At 36.2% G+C, this 20,445-nt stretch overlaps 1 protein-coding gene across 3 annotated transcripts in view; it reads left to right on the top strand.

Annotated features, from left to right (window-relative positions):
- The first annotated feature begins 5,344 nt into the window (after window positions 1–5,344).
- TEKT3 (tektin 3) overlaps window positions 5,345–20,445 on the top strand; it is a 58,464-nt gene continuing 43,363 nt past the window's right edge. The window contains exons 1-3 of one of the 3 annotated variants that reach the window (XM_072640937.1): window positions 5,345–5,432; window positions 10,706–11,324; window positions 16,653–16,736. In XM_072640937.1, the coding sequence (XP_072497038.1) occupies window positions 10,746–11,324; window positions 16,653–16,736 (663 nt within the window). In that variant the 5' untranslated portion in view covers window positions 5,345–5,432; window positions 10,706–10,745. Of the gene's footprint in view, window positions 5,563–10,705; window positions 11,325–16,652; window positions 16,737–20,445 lie in introns of all 3 variants that reach the window. The other 2 variants (XM_072640935.1, XM_072640936.1) reach the window with 2 other exon arrangements.

The raw sequence follows: 20,445 nt of genomic DNA, 5'->3' as shown, positions 1-20,445 counted from the left end.
TAAGACTAAAAGTTGCAGAAAGGTATTGAGTTGAACTGATATATGCTATACCAATAAAATCATAGGTGCAGTTCCTAATCTGATTTCAAAGAGTGACAGTTCAGTTTGTTTTGAATAAGCCTAAGTGATTATCTGAACTTTGGCAGAACTGATCTGACACAGTTATTTGCAAATGGAGGAATCTGCGCATAGGGGATTAGCATATTCTTCTTACATGGTTAAGTATGATCCTAATCCCTGGAGGCAATGTGGTAGAGTAGAAAGAGTACTTAATATGGAGTCAGAGGATCAGGGTTTAAATACTGACTTGGTTATTTACCACATACATAAACTTAGGCAAGTCATTTCACCTCTCTGAATTTCAACTTTCTTTAAAATACTTAATTTATACTTAAGTTAAATACTTAAGAATTACACTAATACTATAAGTATTATACTAATACTAATAGTACTATACTAATACTGTGTTATACTAATACTAAGAATTAAATACTTAATAATAAATACTTTAGAATCCCAGTTCTAAATCTATGATTCTATTGTAATATTGACTTGAACTTCTTGCTTTCTGGGATAGCTCACTTACCCCAATCTACTCTCACAATGGCAGTTCTGAGTTTCCCAGAAAAGGACCACCACCAAGCAGCTATAACTCAAACTCTTTCAGAGTCCTAGTCCAACCTTCTTGGATGTGTGAGGGAGGTAGAAGTAAAGTAGATGCATTCCTACTACTTGGCATGTAACTCATAAGCCCTGCTTGGGTGTTTCCTATTTACACAAAATCAGTCACTATGGACACTTTTAGTTTTAAAACAAAGCATTTAACAAATGATAAGGCAAAAGTAAGAATAATTATAACATTACAATTATTCAATATAAATATATTCAGTAATACTAGTGGGTGAAGCAGAAAATTCCCCAAACCTCCCTTTAGAGAAGGCTCCAAATTTCCATCCAACTCTTCATCTCCCATCAGCTCCTTGGTTTTGACTCCATCAACATCATATTTCCTCTAGGATACACTCTTTACTAGGAAACTCATGATACTCAAGTTTGTTTCAGTTTTGCTAATCACACCTCAATAATACCCTTAATTGTTCTATCTTGGCTGTAGGGGGGAGTAAAAATCCCTCCCCAAACCTCCCTTTATAGATGTTTCAGAATTTCCAAAGAACTCTTCATCTTCTGCCAACTACTCTGCTTGGTTTTAACTTTACCAACATCATAGCCCTGCATCAGATCTCCAGATGCCTCTCTTATTCTCCACCCCCCTTTCACTTTTAGCTAACTTTTGTATGTTGTCTTTTCCCATTAGATTAGTAAGCTCCTTGAGGGCAGAGACTTTCTTTTTCTTATATGCATGCTTAGTGCTAAGCATAGTTCCTGGTACATGGGAGGCACTTAGTAAATGCTTGTTGTATTATATATTCAATAACTCATAATGTAAACATAAACTTGAGTCTCACTTTCCTACCAATACACATGCTTGTCTAACACAATCGCACTAACCTAGCAGGGAATCACATGAGTAAGGAAATTCCATATGCTCAGGGCAACTCAGAATTCCTGATGTTTTTAGTCTACACATGAAAAATTTGCCCCCACATGAAGTCACTTCTTTGCTAGATTCTCCTTTTGTGATCTTCACTGCTCTCATATCAGGTAAATCTCCCTTCCCCTTAGTCTACTCTCATCATCATGAGTTTTTCATGATGCAATGAAAAGCTCTTTTTACTCACAATCACCCTTAAAAGGGCACTGAGTAAGTGCTATTATATCATTGTGACAACCAATTTCCTTAAATCAGAGAACTTCAAAACTTCACAAGTTGGTTCTCTGAGCAATACAGACGAGCCCAGAGAACTCCTCACTCAACTGAATTATACATCAGCTCTTAGTGTCTTGTTACAGCAAAAACCAGCTCACAGTAAAATTCCTAAATCAGTTCTCAGTCTATATATAACTAATAGTAAAGCTGCTGCAAAATCTTTCTTCCCCTCTTTTTCCTTGTCAAGTAAGAGGAGTGCAACAGAGAGCAAAACAGACATCTCTGAGAAGCTTTTGTTGTTACTATTCAGTCATTTTAGTCATGTCCAACTCTTCATGACCCCATTTGGGGTTTTCTTGGCAAAAATACTGGAATAGTTTGGCATATAGATGAGGAAACTGAAATAAACACGGTTAAGTGACTTGTTCATGGTCATATAGCTAATAAGTGTTTGAGGCCAGATTTGAGCTCAAGTCTTCCTGACTCTAGGCATGACACTCTAGCCATTGCACCAAAACTCATCTCTCCTGCACCAGCAGACTTCCATGCTTTTCTATAACCAATCTGCAAAGCAATATCTCTCTTCTTAGGTGACTCCTAAATACAGGACTGCATTTTTATATACTTTTCTATCATCTGAGAGTATCTACTGGCATTACTTTCCTTCTATGTTCTTAACTCTCTCTGTATCTAATGACTTGTCTATGGGTGGGCAGTGACATATGTCTCCTTTGCAAGGCATAACTCAAGAACTCCAGTCCATTAGACTGGAGTCTAATTAGTCTATTCATCTGAGGGTATAGTTCTCTTATCGAGCTCTTCTCATAAGGTTCTCCTCATATTTTAGTGGAAAACATGTATCTCTTTACCAATAGATTTTATTAGTTTTTCATGCATTTTTTTCAATTCTTTTTCTCCCCTGTCAGTAAACCAATTCCCATGTAAGAGGAGCAGAACTTTATATCCTTCACACATTGATTTAATCCTTTTTCTTTATACAAAAGTTCTTCCCTTTCAAAAACCATGTGTCAAAAACCATAAGAGTAATATGAGTTAATTACTCACTTACTCTGTGATCCATTAAAATCATCTTTCCCTAATCAATTCTACACATAATCACATCCCTTTTCTTGAATTGGATTGTTGATAATGAAATTTTTGCTTCACTCCCAATCTTATTGGAAAGGTTTTTCTTTTGTCATTGATATGACCTATTACGTTGTTGTCCTAATATTGAACCAAACTGGAACCACTGACATAAATTCTTTTCTAGTATTTTTATAACAAGGATTTGAAAACTGACTAAGATTTTGGAATTTAGAATTCGGAGTTACAAGCATTCCCATTCAGTTCTGAGAATGATTTGGACTATCACGATCTTTAAGGCAAAAGGTAGATTAGATTTATGCTTAGTACTTTTGAAAAAAGATTCACATAGTCTTTGAGAGAATAGCTGAATGGAAAAAGTGGAACTACATGAGGTGAACCATGACCTCAGACTCCTTGGTCAGTTACGGGGTGTCTACCCAAGCATGTGGGTGGATGAGAACAATATGTTCCAATCACCATAAAGGTGACTGAAGTGGGCACCGTGGAGCACTTAGAGCTTGGTCAGATATTGAAGACGCCAAAGTCATCCATTGCATCCTGGGCCATCACCAATGATCCTGTAACTGGACATCAATGACTCTGGAAGAGATAGTGAGGCTGATGACTTTTTGCAACTCTGCCTCATTTAAATGCAATTGACAGTAGAAATCATTCCATGAAGATTTTGGTCCTCTTTGAAAATGAAGCACAAACAACATCAATAATGTTTTGTCTGATATAAACCCCATAAAATATCAGAGACAGGCACCAAGAGGACCTGAGGCTCACTATATTGTTCCTATGCTAGAAGTAAATGAATTGTTGTCATGGGGTGGGACCCAACAAATCTTCAGCCTCTTACCTAAATAGAAGACTGAAGGGAGAGTATTAACCAAAGAAGTCATATCCTAAATCTTTCCCCAGGGAGGAAATAGTAAGACCCGCTGAAAATTTAGTTCTGCCCCTTTCTAGAAGGAGCAAAGTAGTAGAAAGGATTGAGTGCTATGTGGTTAACTATGATATGCCTCCATTGTGATGCCCACCACTATTGCATTTTATTAAGTAATACTGAATAAATATCCATTAGGGACAGTGGTCTCTAGTTTTCTTTATCTCTCATTTAGATATAAAAGTCACATTTTTTTCTCATTGAAGGAATTTATTGTCATTCCTGTTATGATTTTTGCAAATGTTTATGTATTATTATGTAGCTTATGTAATATTAGATCTATTATTCTTTGAACGTTTGGCAGAATTCACTTGTATAGATAGAATTTCACTGTGTGGTTTGATTTTTTTTTCTTTGTGATTTCTTTTATAGCTTGATTAATATTTTTTCCTGAAATTGGGTTATTTAAGTTTATTCCTCCCTATCCCTACTTATTTCCCTGTGAAATTTAGTCTAATTCCCTTTTCCTTGTTCTGCTCATCTGGGCGTTTTCTTTTTTGTAACCACCATTTAATTTAAGCTATCATTTTGTTGGCATTTAATTAGATACAATCTTTCTAATATCCCCTTAATATTCTTTTTATTTATAGAGTTTTTTTTTCAGTTTTGGTGTAGGTAACTTAATTTTCTTTTCTCTTCTTAAATCATCTTCATTAATATTTCGTTTTGTTAGTTTTCCACCAAAATTCAGCTCCCAATTTTATCTATCAATTTTTTCTTTGTTTTGTTCATCTCTTATTTGATTTTCAAAGCATCTATTTTATGTTTAGTTACAGTTTTTTACTTATTTTCTTTCTAGATTTTTTTTTTAGTTTTATGCTCAATTCATTATTGTTCTTTCTTTTGTTAATGAAATTATGTAGTAAATGGATACTCTCCTCTCTAGGGTTTTTATTTTATGAGGAGGGTAAAAGCACTAACCAACCTCTTGGGCATCATGGAAGTATTCCTATAGAAAGTAGTACCTGAGCTGAGCCCTGAAAGGAGCTAAGCATTCTAAGAGAAAGACGAGAAACATCTTATCTAAAGGCATGGAGACTAGAAACGGAAAGCTAAACTGGGAAACATCAAGTAATTACATTTTTGCTGGAAGTAGACTGTGGCTATACTCTGAAAGACTTTATATCCTGTTCTAGAGAAGGGAAGTGATATTGTAATCAGACTGTATTTTAGGAAGAAATTTGGGCAGCTACGTGGAAGACAGATGGAAAAAGAGACTGAAAGGGATGGGGGTAAGCGGTGAATTATAATAATCCAGGTGAGAGGACTTGAACTGTGACTTGAGTGGAGAACAGAAGACTGATACAAGAGATACTGTGAAGATAGCAAATAAAACCCCATTGGTTCAGACATAACAGTTCCTAGAAGAGATTGTATTGCTGGTGGTGGCTAGAGGAAACCATTAATCTTCGCTCCTCAATTGCATCCCCATTGCTTTTAGGTGTGTTTCTCAATTGGGGGCTTCCTTTGCTACCATGGCAACTTTGCAAGCCCAGAGTTTTAGCCCCGCCCCCTCCACACTCCTTTCTCATTTGACCAATCGGCTCCAGGTGAGTGCTGCGCGTGGCAGGCAGTTGAATGCCGCGCAGAGCTTTAGACCACAAAGGAGGAGACAGGGTGAAGTAGGTGCGTCTCTGCTCAAGGGATCAGGGCGGCCTCTCTGAGTAAGGGAGTTACAATCCCGGCATAGGTGGGTGGTTGACTGTGTCCCTTTCCCTTCCTTGGTCACACACCTTAGAGGTGAAACTGCTGACAGGTGAGTGACTCCAGATGAAACAGCTCCCCCCAGACCCTCTACAGTTACCTTGCTGGGACAAGGATTATGAGGAATCCCATTACGGGGCGCTCCTGGGAGACCCGGTAGAGCAGCACTTTACAGTTCCAAACCAAGGGCAGTGCATTCCTTTCCCCCACAGTCCTAACCCACACAGATCTGACTCCGCCTTGGACAAGCCAGAATTGTACATGAAAAACACAACAGAAGCGACTTTAATGGAAAGATGTTTGGATTTGGAGTCAGGGATCTTAGATTTTAGAACGAGAAGGGACATTGGAGGCTATCTAGTCCACCCTTCTCATTTTGCAGGTGAAGAAATTGAGGTATAGAGAAGTTCAGTGACTTGCCCAGTCACATAACTAATTTTAATTCAGGTCTTCTTCCCTCCAGATGGACCTTAGCTTTGCCACTGTCTGCCTATGTAATCTTGGGCATTATTTCATCATTGGTTTCAGTTTCTTCATGTGTAAAATGATCTAATTACATCTCCTGATAATCTATGATACATTCTCTTTTCCCCTTCCCCCATCCAAAGTCTTCCTCTTTCCTCTGCCAAACAAGAAGTAGTAGAGTCCAGGAAACGAGGCCCCTAACTCTAAATCCAGTGCTTTTTCTGTTGCCTCACTGTTCTTTATAATTTCAAATTTGTACTTGTAAACAACATATTTTAATAAGAGGTTTTCCAGTTTTTTTTAAACAAGAGAAAATCAGAGAATGATATCTTTTAGCCTCCAACTCAGCATGTTTCAAAAAGACAGCTAGCAGTATTATTTTTCTTTTTCCCTGTTGGTTATGATGGAAAGATGTAATGGGATGGGATGTAATGTCTTTATGTTCTATTTTCCTCTTCCTAATGTTGTCCTGTGTTGGCAGTTGGGGTTGCTAGTAAGTTTATTTTTCCCAATTTGAAGGAAAGATTGAAGGATAGGGAGAGATGATTCCTCCTTCCTTGCCCCCAAATAGCTGCTTTTTTGCAATTTTGATTGTTTGCTATTTGTACTTTTAAAGTGTCTTTTGTCTCCAGGTAAAGATAAGCCCATATTTATTGCATGCTGAATGTGTGTTTTCAATAGAGTGATGGGTAAGAAGGGGAAATGGGGAGGTGGGATCATTTTCACTGTTCTCACTATAAGGAGAGGGAGAATAAAAGTGGACCCATGAGACCAATTCCTTTGGATTTAAACAGAAAAAAAAAAACTACAAACCTATGTTAAGCTTTCTGTAGAATACAAGAGGGAGGAGCTTAATAACTAAATTGTATATAATATATCATAGGTATACATTCTCCTTGATCATTACTGAGGTGATCAAAATTTTATATGCATTTTAAGATAAAATTTCTTTTGAAGTGCTATCTCCGAGCTATTCATACAAACACATAGTTCTTATTTATACAAGAAACCCTCCTAGGGGCAGGGGTAGTGAGGGAAAGAGAAAGAGAGGGGGGCAGACAAAGAGACAGAGACAGATAAGAGAAAGAGAAGGAGAGAAGAAGAGGACCTCAGTATAGGTGACATCTAGTGTTATTGGTATATGCCTAAGGTACTGGTGCCAAATCAAAATAGAAACTGGGGCCACTAAACCATACATCAGAATGCTTGCTGCTACTTAATCAATTAGAAAACCACATAACATTGTCAATATTCTTTTGTATTTTTTATTTCCTTTGTTAATTATTTCCCAATTAACATTTTCCCATACCTCTGGTCTCTTTGTCCTCCATACTGTGTTCCATTCTTATATAGCAAACACTTGTTCAGAATGTAATAAAATAAGCTTATATCTATCTAGAGACAAACTCCATTATAAAAGTACAGATACAAATAATAAAATACAAGAAAACAGGAAACTCCCTAGAATATACAATGCTAGTTTGTCAGATAGTGGTAAGACAGAGGAGTAGGGAGGAAGTGAAGTTGGAATAACCAGATCCCAATGGGGAAATAAATTCTGTCCAAGCAGAGCATTCCTTAGAGTGTGTCAAGAGCCAGACCAGGCTCCATACTGCTCATGATTATATTCAGTTTAGGTTAGCAGTGTCCTTCCCTTGCAAAGGAGATGGGAGCTGGGGTTACAGGTTTCTGCCCTCTGTGATCTTTAGTTCTTCTATCTTGGGGGTAAAAACAACTATACTTCTCATCAGCCCCCTTACAGATAAGAGAATACATAAATAATTGTTTTCATAAATTTTGGCTGTCATAAATGTTGATCCTTCAAATAAATGTCCTTTCTTTGCACATTTCTTTTCCAACTAAATCAAAGAGAAGAGCTACACTACTATATGACAATTAAGATATTGAGACAGACTCTCCAGATATTTCAGATAAACACCTTTTTGTAATGTAGCAGTCTTATTTCCACATTTGTTTTAGCAGCATAGATCAAACTGATCTCTATTATCTTTAAATACTTGTAATTTTTTAAAATAAATAGTTCAGCAGTAGTTAATGTAATTATTTTTTCTTTTAAGCAAACAAATAATTTTCTGAAGAGCAAGGTTTCTGTCAATACCTTTCATTTTAATTTAATATGCAAATAATAGAGCAGCTTTGAATGCTAGCATCTTAAGAGATATAATAAGGAAGGAAACTAGCATTTATTAAGCAGGCTAATATTAAGCTACTATACCAGGCATCCTGTTAAATACTACAAATATTATTTCCTTTTATTCTCAAAACAACCTGGGAGGAAGGTGCTATTATTATCTCCATTTAATAGTTGAGGAAACTGAGGCAGATAGAGGTTAAGTAACCAATCCCAGAGCTTACAGTTACTAAGTGTCTGAGGTCATACTTGAACTCAGGTGTTCTTAACTCTAGGGGCCAGTTCTCTATCCACTGTACCACCAGCCTGAGCACTGAGAAAAGATCTAGGAGAGAGAAACATTAATTAGGTGTCTACTATGGGCTTGGCATATATACAAACAAGCAAGATAGTCCCTGCCCTTAATTTACATTTTAATTGGGCTTGAGGGGCTGGAGGAGGGAAAGGCACAGAGTATGAGGCATTTCCGAGTCAGAGTTCAAGACTAAGGATAGAGCAGGACTTGAACTTTTATCACTCGAGACTCCTTTTTGCTTGGGAAACTTATACATAATCCTAGGTATATAGGTACATAAAAAACAAACATTTACTGATAATCATAAAGAAACTTATTTTAAAGGAATTCTTTAGTATGTATATAATTTTACGATTTATTAAAGACAAAAGCAAATTTGCTTACTAATGAGAATACGCTTGTTTATTTTTACATAAAGAAATAAATCTTGGAGGAATGTTTGATATTGAAGGACACAGAGCATCTTCAAAGTTTTTCAGAGTTGATTGATATTTTGATTTTGTTATAAACGTCAGTGCTAAGAACACCACTTCCCATAAACATGAAGTACAAAATGGTAGAAGTATGTTTAGGGCCGTTTCAGAAATTGCTGGAAATTCTGTCCTAATTCCAAGCCAAAATTCATTGAACAATTTTGTATGTACAATAAAAACTCTGCAATTCATAACATACAATAGTCTTGAATCTGAGCCAAGGTGTTTCTGGAAGTGTTTTTTGGCGTTGCATAGTGAGATGTCATGTGCAGTGTAAAGTGCACATGTTGTGTGTTCAGAACCAAGGCTGCAGCAAAGTTGCCCAATGCAACACAGGCAAACACTGCTGAAACCTCAGATTCATTATGCGTTTGATTCCAAATTAATTTTGGTTGCACATTCAGAAGCCATCTGAATGGAGTTGACAAATTTCATGACCCCCACATTCAGTTACACAACCCACAGTTTAAGAGGCACTGCACTAGAGTATAGACTGCACAGTTTGGAGTTACTGTTCTCTACTCAGGTTTGGCCCCATTTGGAGTAGTGTGTTCAGTTCATTTTGAGGAAATTGTCAATAAACTGGCAAGCATGTAGAGGAGAATAATTAAGATGGTGGAGAGCCCAAAGATCATGACACACTAAGATAAATCGAAGGAATTGAAGATATTTAGGTGTTTTGAAGGGCTATTATGTGAAAAAGGAATTAAGCCTCTTTATCAGATTACAGACCTTGGAAAATGGGTAAAAGTTACAGGCAGGCAGATTGGTAAGGGAAAACTTGGTAACAATTAGAAACATCCAAAAGTGGAATTGGACTCCATTTGAAGACAATGTCCAATCTTCAGAGATAAGGGTTCTTGTTCAAATAGACTTGGACTAGATAACTCCTAAGTTCTTTCACAGGCTCTAAGATTTTGTGATCTTTGGTCTAAAAGCCAATCATTCAATCTTAAATTTTTGAAATAAAATTCACTAACTCTGAGAGGCACTTTAGCCTTTTCAAAACTTATATAAATAGATGATGTCTTGTGTTTTCTTGAGGTCAAGGACTGTTGTAAATGTTTGTCTTTGTGTCTCATAGTGCATTCATTACACATAGTAAGGAGTTAATTACTATTTTTAAAATTAATTGAAAAAAGTATTTTGGGTCATCAAATCAGGGAAGGACTAGCAGAACATGACACCAGCAAAAGTAACACAGTACTTCTGTTTCCTATATTCTGCATGACTTTTGGTTTAAGCACATTTCAAGAGTGTTATCATAAATGTGGTTTAAATCTAGTTTATGGTCTTTATCTTTCAACAAATAAATGGAATTTTTTCTTATCAGGTCGTAGGATTGGATATCATATTTAAGTAACTAACCAGAGTTATTATTAATACAGAAATAAAGCATTTACATGTTCTCTAAAGAAAATAAAAGCGTATGATATACTTATGTTTACTTCTATAGAATGTTTTTCTAATGATGCTGGAAAGTAAATGTTATTTTCAATATTTAGGGTATTTAAAAATTCAAAGTTTATATTTGGTAGTTGGTTACAAATGATAAAAGTAGAGGTAATTATATCAGGAAGAAAACTGCTTTTTCTAACCTAGATTTATTTTTATATATCCCCATAATAATAATAATATTATGTAATAATATATATTATTATGATATTATATTAACATAGCATAATATATTATAATAATATATGATATTATTATAATATTATATCATAATATCATATCATAAAGATAAATGTTAGTTTTTTAACCAGAGGTTATTGTGACCTAAATGATCTTTCTGTTTTGGTTTATACAGGACAGAGTTAAGTAACGATTTTTCCAGTGAAAATTTTCCAATGAAGCTTTCAGAATCTACCTTAACGACAACTTGTGCCCCTCCTAGCCCAACACCTCCCAATTTTCTACCAGCCATCAGTACCATGGCATCAAGTTATAAGAATCGATTTCCTCACTACTCCTTGAATCATAGCTTGAGTCTTCCATGGAGACCAAGCACATATTATAAAGTAGCTTCCTGTTCACCTACCTTAGCTCCATTATCCAGAGTATCTGAAGGATTATGTGAGAACAGGATGCTTCCCTTTGTTTCTAATAGAACAACACTTTTCACAAGATATACACCAGATGATTGGTACAGATCCAACCTAACAAATTACAAAGAATCTGAAAGTTCCAGACATAATGCAGAAAGACTAAGAGTAGAAACATCTCGGATGATTCAAAACAAAGAACAACAAACAAGAAATACCCAATCAGATAGCACCAAAAACTTAGGAGAAAGAGTCAATGACATTGGATTTTGGAAATCAGAACTCATTCACGAGTTGGATGAGATGATTGGAGAAACAAATGTTCTTTCAGATATTAAGAAAAGGCTGGAGAGAGCATTGATTGAAACAGAAGCACCTCTTCAGGTAAATATTACATCTTGTGGTGAAATGCTTATGCACTGTAATCTAGTAGACACCTTTTTGTAGCTATTGATGTATATGATAGCATATATCTTTTATAAATAAATTTTTAATCATAACTTACCATAATTAAAAATTACTGTCATCTAATCCATTTTACATAGTGTACATTTTGTAGATTCAGATATAGAAGAATTACTCAAATGGGATCTGAGTGTGGAGAAAAGATTAAGATTCATTGTGTCATATAATGAAGCAAAATTATCGCAATCGTACTAACAAGATATTGAAGAAAAATATAATCTGCTTCATGAGATGTATATGCATACAACTAGTATTAAATCCTGTTGTAGCACACTATAAAAACATTATTAGCTAATGAAATCAAATCCTATCTAAAAAATGAACAATTTTGATGGAGGCAAAACCATTTGCTACAGTTAACCAGGAAATCAAGTCAGTATGTGGTATCAAATTTAAGTATTCATTCTTTCTCCTGTGCTCAGGTCATCTCTGCCTTTTTCGAGTCTGCAGTTTTAATTTGTATCTTCATTACTGATCAAATCAAATATATGATTTTAAGGATCATTCCTATTGCTTGCTACAGATGATAAAAATCTCACAAATATAAGCCAGATTTCAAGGAAAGCGCTCTCTCTCTCTCTCTCTCTCTCTCTCTCTCTCTCTCTCTCTCTCTCAACATATGTATATACACATGTGTATACATATATTTTTGGAAAATAGAATATTTCTGTTTTGGAAGATTTTAAAGTTAAAATTTAATTTGGCTACAGCGTATATTTTTGCAAGAAATATACTCATCAATTATTTTGATGTTTACTTAACATCTACATGAAACTGAGTATGTAAATATGTATGTGTATACACACATGTATATGTATTTAGTATAACTTTAAAATAAAACCAAAAGGGACCTCCAGAAGTTTTCAAAGTATTTAAGTGATTTAAGTGTCATTCCTATAAACTACATATCCTACTCTCTATTGCTTGCCACCAGATAATAAAAATCCCACAAATACAAGCAAAATTCAAGGAAAGAATAAGGTCGCTTTTGTTGGAACAAAAATGTCTTTTAAAAACTATTAAATACCATGTATTACTAATGTATGTTACTATAGACAATTAGTGTAATCTTCCAGTCATATATTGAGAACCACTGATCTAGTGCATAGACTTCACAAACTGCCAGAGGATTTAATGACACCCCCACCAAAAAAAAACATTCCAGAAAGATTGCCTGCTCTGACACTTACTTGCTGTGTAACCATTGGCACATCCCTTAAGTTCTCTGAAATGCCTTTTTTACTTTATTTCCAGAGGTTATTTAGTAATTTCCTTCAGTAACCTTTATCAGTGTAAAATAATTCTTATTGGTTCTTGTAAGTCAGCTTGGTACTATACTGCAGTGATGTCAAACTCAAATAGAAACAAGATCCCCTAATCCTTACATAAAGATTGCTGGAGGCTGCATATCTACTTAGTTTAAAATGTAATATTATCTGTGTTTTGTTGCATTTTTAGTTTGTTAGATATATCCCAATCACATTTTAGCCTGATTCAGGGAGTATTGTAGGCCTAATGAAGCTTGCAAGCCTCCTTTTGACACCTCTGAAACAGCAGATGAATCTGGAGTTAGAAAGATCTGTGTTCAAATCCAGCCTCAGACACTTAACTAGATGTGTGACCCTATTGTAAAGCACTTACCCTCTGTTTCCCTTAGTTTCTTCAGCTGTAAAATGGGATAAAAATAGCATTTCCCTCTCAGGATTGTCATGAAGATCAAATGAGATAGTAATTGTAAAGTACTTAGCACAGTACCTGCTATATACTAGGTGCTGGGCACTTTATTTATTTCATTCCACCATCATAAAGGAAATTATCCTAACATCTAACCTGAGATCTTTCTCTAGTTTTTATCTATAATTTCTCATTTTTGCAAAAAGTTAATCAACCATATCCTATCCATATGACATCAAATCATCTGGATAAAAAGTTTAAAAACCAATTTCTTAGTTACTTTTTCTGGAAAAAAAAAGTTTTGGTATATATAAATACAATTGTTAACTTATTTGTTCCTTAATAAGATATATAGGCAATGGGGTATAGAAATCTATCTTGCCCTACAAGAAAATAGAAGGGAAGGGCATTAGGGCAGAGGAGATGGTGATAGAAACAAGGGCAGATTGTAGAAAGAGAAATCAGAATACATACTGTCCTGTATGGGGTGGGGGAGATGGAGAGAAAATTTGAAATTCACAATTTTGTGGAAGTGAATGTTGGAAACTGAAAATAAATAAATTTAACTAGAAAAAAAGGGAAACTGCTTTGGAGCCAGAGCACCTGAGTGCCAGTCCACAAGAGTGACCTTGAGTAAGTCACTTCTTCATCTCTCTGGGGCTCAGTTTCATCTTCTGGAAAATATGAGAGGTGGCTCAAGTGGCCTGTGAGGCTCCTTCCTGCTCTAGAGGGGATGAGGCTATATGTGTCTTTTGAAAACAAAAACTTTGCCTTGGGTAGACTGAAAGGAAGAATGTGTATCCACAGTGAAGGAAGGCTTAGTCCAGCAGTGGTAGAGAGAGAGAAGAGGTCCCTCCATAGGGATGGGAGTGGGAGAAGCTAACCAGCAATGGTTGTATACAGTTGAGAAAATTAATAAATAAGTGAATGAATGACAAAAAAATTTAGCTGTTCCTTTCTTAGAATATGGATTGAGCAACCAATATTTCAGTTGTGGATTTGAGGTTATTGAATTTTTTTTTTTTTCTGAAAGAGGGTAAAATACAAATAATGTTCTCAAATACTTCCAAACAATCAACTATATATCTGTTTTCAACTACATCTGAGTTCACCCAACTTTCCAATTTTGAGATTTTGTTAAGGTTCCTTTTGTGCTTCATCTAAAGTTACAAGGTATGGAAGACAATTTCACTCAGCCCCCTGGATTGCCATTCATTGTTCATTGATAGTGAAAGAGATGGTTTGTTTTACACTTTGCTTTCTCTCCCCCCAAAAAAAGAAAAACCTTAAACTTTCTTTCTTTTCTGTATGTAACCTGAGGCATGCCCTTCCCACAACTATTCCATCTTTTGACTCAGGTGCTAGATTCATCCTAGAGGCAGCCTAATGGCAAAGAGGTGGTATCAGGATTCTTTCATCTCTCTCATTTATTATGCCCCCACCAAAAAGTAGAACTACAGGGAAAATCTATCTCTAAAATAAGTTTGACTCATATCTATGGTATCCTCAAAAAGGCTTAACAGGAGTCCATTAGAAAATTCAGAATACAATATAGCTATCAGGTATAGCACAGCTATTTATCTCCTCTATCAAAAAAAATGCCTAATTCTTCAGACATAAAACAAAAACTCTTCATATGTATTATACTTTTCTGGAAAGTAAGCCCAACTTTATAAGACTGTTGAACAGATAGTTCACATTTATTTTACATCTCTACTGTAAGAGTAACACACTCAAGATCTCTAGATCTTCTGGTCATCCAGGTGTAGCCCTTCACTTTTTTCTGGTTCAGAATGATCCTGATGGCAGTCATCTCATCTGAGAAGTGGTTTAGTATTAGGAAACATCTTTTATGGAGATGTTGGCACCAACTCCGAAATTCCTGGCCTCTCAAGTGCATAAAGTTACTTTCTAGGAAAGGAATCCATTTCTCAGAGTTGTTCTTTGGTGGTCTGACATAGAGAAAGACATTTAAAAAGAGAACAGGCAAGTCATAGACTTGAGGTCCCATGTCATATTCTTACTGCTCTGTGCTTGTCTCCACTATTTCTACCTGGGAGAGAGAGAGTATGCAGTAAAATCTCATCTTCCTCCCTCCCTTTCCGGAAGTCCAATGGAAAGTTGACAGAATTCCAAAGTGAAGGGATTTATTTCAAATGTATAAAAGGGGAAAGAGTCAGTTACTATCAATTCAACTGGTAGGTAAACTTTTATGGAATTACTTTATCACAAGATATTGCATATTATGAAATCTAAAGAAGATTGATCATGGAAGTCCTTGATGAATGGGTGAGTCTCTCACCCTCTACAGAAAATGTATAAGATTCAAAGAAGCCACAGTAATCTACAAACAAATGCAGAAACATAAAACACTCAAATAGTCCATTAGATTATTTCCAGAAAGTAAAGACATTTTGGGGAGATTTACTAAACTAGTTCTCCCCATTCACCTTAGACCTATTCCACTGAATGATTTTCAGCAATAGCAGGATTGGAAAGGTTCAAATCTCTTCCTTCCTCTTTCCATGCCTCCACAACATGATTTTAGTCTCTTAGTTGCAGAGTGATCTTCCATTGAGGATCCTCTTCTCCCTTTAGGAGGCATGTACCTGAACTCAAGCAGCTAGGTGGTGCAGTGGATAGAGCACCAGTGCAGGAGTCAGAATGACCTGAGTTCCAATCTCACCTCAGACACTTGACACTCACTAGGTGTGTGACCTGGGGCAAGTCACTTAACCCCAATTGCCTCATCTTGTGATATCTCCAGTCATCCTGATAAATATCTGGTCACTGGATTCAGCTAGCTCTGAAGGAGAAATGAGGCTGGTGACCTGCACAGCCCTCCCTCACTCAAAACAAAGTCAAGTGCAAGTCATGTCATTACTTCTCTGATGGCATGGTCTTTTTCAGCAACCAAGGATGAATACACCTGAATTCATAATGAACCTCTGGTGTGTCCTCAAAAAAAGAAACAGAAGGCAAAAACCAACGAGTAACTCAAAATTTATGAACTCCTATCTCAGGTCCCATGACTAAGCACAGGCAGATCACTGTGAGCTTTGCTCTTCAGTTTCCATTTTCAACAAGGAGAGAAGAAATCACCTCTCCTTCACTTTATTGCAGGTTCAAGAGATATAGAACACTAAAGGCAGACCTGGTATCTCAGCTTACCTTTGTATACCATCAAGGTAAAGATGGGTACTCTTGGTTAGGGCTTTGTTTTCCTCTCTTTGACTCTTAGTCACCAATCATCTTGCAGTCATGGTGCTAAGACAGAGTGCTAAGGCTCATGTCTACCTCTATGGAAAGCATCCTTCCAGTAATGGTCCATACCTTCTAATCTCACCAAGCTCATTGGGGAGTTAGGGCGGGGAAGAGAAGAAGGAGGGGAGGTTTGTCATCAAATTGATTAGAGATCCATCAGGACTTAAATAACTAAAGTTTGAAAAATTAATCCTGATAGTTCCTATACACTGGAATGGATTTTTAAAAAAATAAAGTAAAATAACTGCTATTTATTTATTATATTGGAAAGTTAATAATGGTCTTCAATGGTTCCTTTTATATTTATAGGTAGCTCAAGAATGTTTATTTCATAGAGAGAAAAGGGTTGGCATTGATCTTGTTCACGATGATGTGGAAAAACAGCTCTTGACAGTAAGTTTTATTTACTCTTTTAGACAACAAAGTACTTATAAATAAATATGAGTGCATTTATTATGGAAAAATAGAGTACAACATCAATAAAAGATGTTGAGTCACTATATGAAATATTTAAAATTTTCAACTATACCACCATAATAAGGCACTTAGATAGTTATCAGTTTTTTATTAGTACCTAAAATAAATATAGCAGTTCAGTATGCGTACCTACTTAAAATCATATCACATAGAACTCTTATATAAACAAGTTACTGCCTAAACTATATAATTTCAAAGTATGAGAAGAGAATTCTATATTCCAAAACTACCTCTCCCACTGTAATTCCACAATTAGCAATTGATTTATGTGAATTTATCTTCTGTGAAATGTGAACATCCTTATGAAAGGTAATAGAATAAATGTTATTGATCATTTATCTCTTCAGTATGAATGTGATTTTAAGATCCCTTTCAGAAAGTAAGTATGAAAAGAGAAAAAGAACATGACAACATAAAGCAACTTTAGGGAAGGAAGGGAGTGAAAGAGAAATGGGGAGAAACAGAATTTAAGGCACAGAAAAGGAAAGTTGGCACTATAGAAGACAAACTGTCTACTATATAATTTATACCATTTTAACTAGAACTAACCCTATTTAGCAGAAAAATAAATGGAAGATCTACTAAGCATTTATCTGAAATGTAATTGCACTCACAATATGAATGGATGAAAGAAAACCCACTTATTTAATAAAGTACTTCTTACGTGCCAGTTCCCGTACTAAACCCTAAGAATGCAAATTCAAAAAGAGAGATAGACTGGGCTTAGCCCGCCCTTTGCTCAACCCAGTTCCACTCTCACCTCCTCGTGCGTGTGGCACACCAACGTGCCCGACTCCCAGCTGAGCTGAGCGAGCTCACCGTGCAGCTAGCCGAGGTTACAGGCAAGCTGGCCCAGTACATCGCGGTGCCCATCTCCGCAGACCAGCTGATGGCCTTGGGGGCCCCTCGGACCCGTGTGCCATCTGCAACCTGCAAAGCATTGGCAAGATCGGCGGACCCCAGAACAAGGCATACAGCAAGAAGCCCTGTGAGCTGCTCACCAAGCATCTCCAAATTCCCAGGGACAGGACCTATGTCAATGACTACGATATGGATCACAGCCAAGGCGGGCTGGAACGGGTCCACCCTTACCACAGCTCCTCTGCTGTGTGTCCACCCTGGCCCCAAGCTTGGCCCCCCCCCCTTTACTGTCCTGGTTCTTGTGTAGTTGAGAAACAAAAAAATGCTTTTAGGTGTCAAAAAATATATAGTTCCTGTCCTTAAGAAACTTACATTCTAATAGATTTTATGTATATGTTTGTAGATATACTTTGCATTATATGTATTGAGTTCTGTCTACTGTTCATTCAACTTATCATTTTAGCATTTCATGAAAATCCAGCAAATGAATTTGTGACTAGATAAGGGTATTTCCCTCAACAATATAGATCGCAAGGCATCTGGGTCACACATCCTGTGTGAATCTTATCCAGATACTCCCATAAGTTTATCAGAAGGGGGCCACCCAACATGCTGCAGGCTGTACTTGTTTAATTTTTATATGGTAGCAACAGGCTATACAGTGGTAATTCCTTGCCCTTGCTACTTAACCATCTTTTTCAATGATATATTTCTTTGATAATATTCTTTACTCTCTCATTCATAATGCCTTATTTATAATATATTGCAACTATACATACCCACCATGCACTTTTCCATTGGCCTCAGAATGATACTCATTTTCAGGCAGAGATGGTGGTGTTTTATGTTGTAAAACCATATAAAACTGCAGAGGAATATTGGTATTAAAAATACGGACCTTTCAGAAGCTTGGTATCATTAAAATTATCTTGTAATTTCCCAGGGGAAATCCATCCCACTTTCAAATATAAATATATGTCTGTGTGTGACATGAAAACACATATACATATCTTTGTTCATTCATTTATTGGAGATCTATAGGTTGTCTATCCAGCGTGCATATTATAGTTTAAACAACAGGCATTCTTCATCTACTTGGTTTTTCCTAAGGAGGTAATTAAACCCAGACTTTTTTGAATAATTTTTATTTTGCTACAAGCTTCTGCAATAGTCTGGGGCTCAATGTCTTCTGGGTCACAGTGTCTTCTACAAATAAGAGCTTCTAGAGCACCTCATCAGGAAATTTCTTCTCAACTTGAAATCTACTTTGGATTTCCTCTGACAGTGGTGAACCCCTTTGGAGAGCATATAGCACTGTGTTTTATCCCTCACCTGGAATTAATAATGGTAAAAAGTTTACAAAAATGAGATTACGGCTTGCAAAATCATTCAAGGAATTTTCTATGACTTTGACATATTCATAGAAGATAGTTTTTTTGGGGAAAGTTATTAAGGCATTATTTTGTTCTACATCCTCCAGTCTCTCACACTCCAATCCATTTCAACACACTGTTCCTTTAGGTTTGTATTAGTTTTAATTTTTGCTAGTTGTCTATCTGTACTTAGAAAGCTGATTCAGGATTGATGCCCATGAAAGTAACAAACCACTTACTGCCTAACAGAATGTAATCAATTTTAATTTTTGTAATGTTTGGTGCTTCCCATGCCTAGTAATTTCTGATTCTTCTTTCAAAGAAAGTATTCAAAATATGCAATATCAGGTTTCTATATAGACTATAAATCTTTCGACTCTCTCATTCCTTATTCCTGACCAAAATTTTACATTTCTACCTTCTTTTCCTATTACCATATTGAAGCATGAATTGATTTCATTTGGAGTTATTCATAGAATTTCTCTACCTTTTTATTCTCAAGAAATATTGGGTACATAAACAGCAATTACTTTTGGTGGTCTTTTTACAAAAATTTATCATAAACAATGTGATATGAGATGACTGTAGGTTCCATGAAGTGATGTAGCTGCATCATTTTGTGGCATTTCAATTGTTATATGGAATTAAAACAATTCCATTGGTGACATAATAAAACTAACTGACAGTTTCTTTATGGACCTCTTTGGAGAACCTGTGAGCCATCTTTCTATTTAGCTCCAACCTTTGCTTTCTGTTTTTCTTATAATTAATAAATATTTACTAAAAGCTCTCTGTGTACCATGTACTGTGCTAGGTTCACTGGGTACAAAGGTAAAAAAATGAGTCTGTGTTCTCTCAGGGAACTTAAATTCTATTGGAGAAGAGCATCACAGTTCTGGATGTGCGTAAAGGGTAATACTATGCCACTTGTGGAACCCAAGGGTATTTCTGCTCTCTTCATTTACTCCTCTCAACTAAGTGGCTGAGTTGGAAACCCTCACATTCCAAACCTTCTTGGATAGATGAGAAGTAGTACTTTCTCCTCAGATTCCCCAATCTCCTCTCCTTTTGTTTTGGCTGGATTGCCTAGTGTGGGAGGGAGTATAATGTCCAACAAGTGTGGAAAAATAGGATGGCTCAGGTTGTTCTGGGCTAGTAATGTTAATGTAAGGTTAGGGGGAGGCAGGGAGGAAAGAGTTAAAGATCTTCTCTGCCCATTAATAGTCCTCAGATACCTTTTGTTAATTTCTAATGAGGCACTGGATTACAAGGGTAGTACCCTCAGGCTCTGAAAAGTACACACACACACACACACACACACACACACACACACACACACACACACACACACACACACACTGAGGTGAGGTTTTACTTTGGGATTTATTTTT

The sequence above is a fragment of the Notamacropus eugenii genome, chromosome 2 (genome assembly GCF_028372415.1).
Source record: "Notamacropus eugenii isolate mMacEug1 chromosome 2, mMacEug1.pri_v2, whole genome shotgun sequence".
Classification (NCBI taxonomy): domain Eukaryota; kingdom Metazoa; phylum Chordata; class Mammalia; order Diprotodontia; family Macropodidae; genus Notamacropus; species Notamacropus eugenii.
The sequence above is the reverse complement of the archived record's forward strand: the minus strand, read 5'-3'. Positions and strand labels throughout refer to the sequence as shown.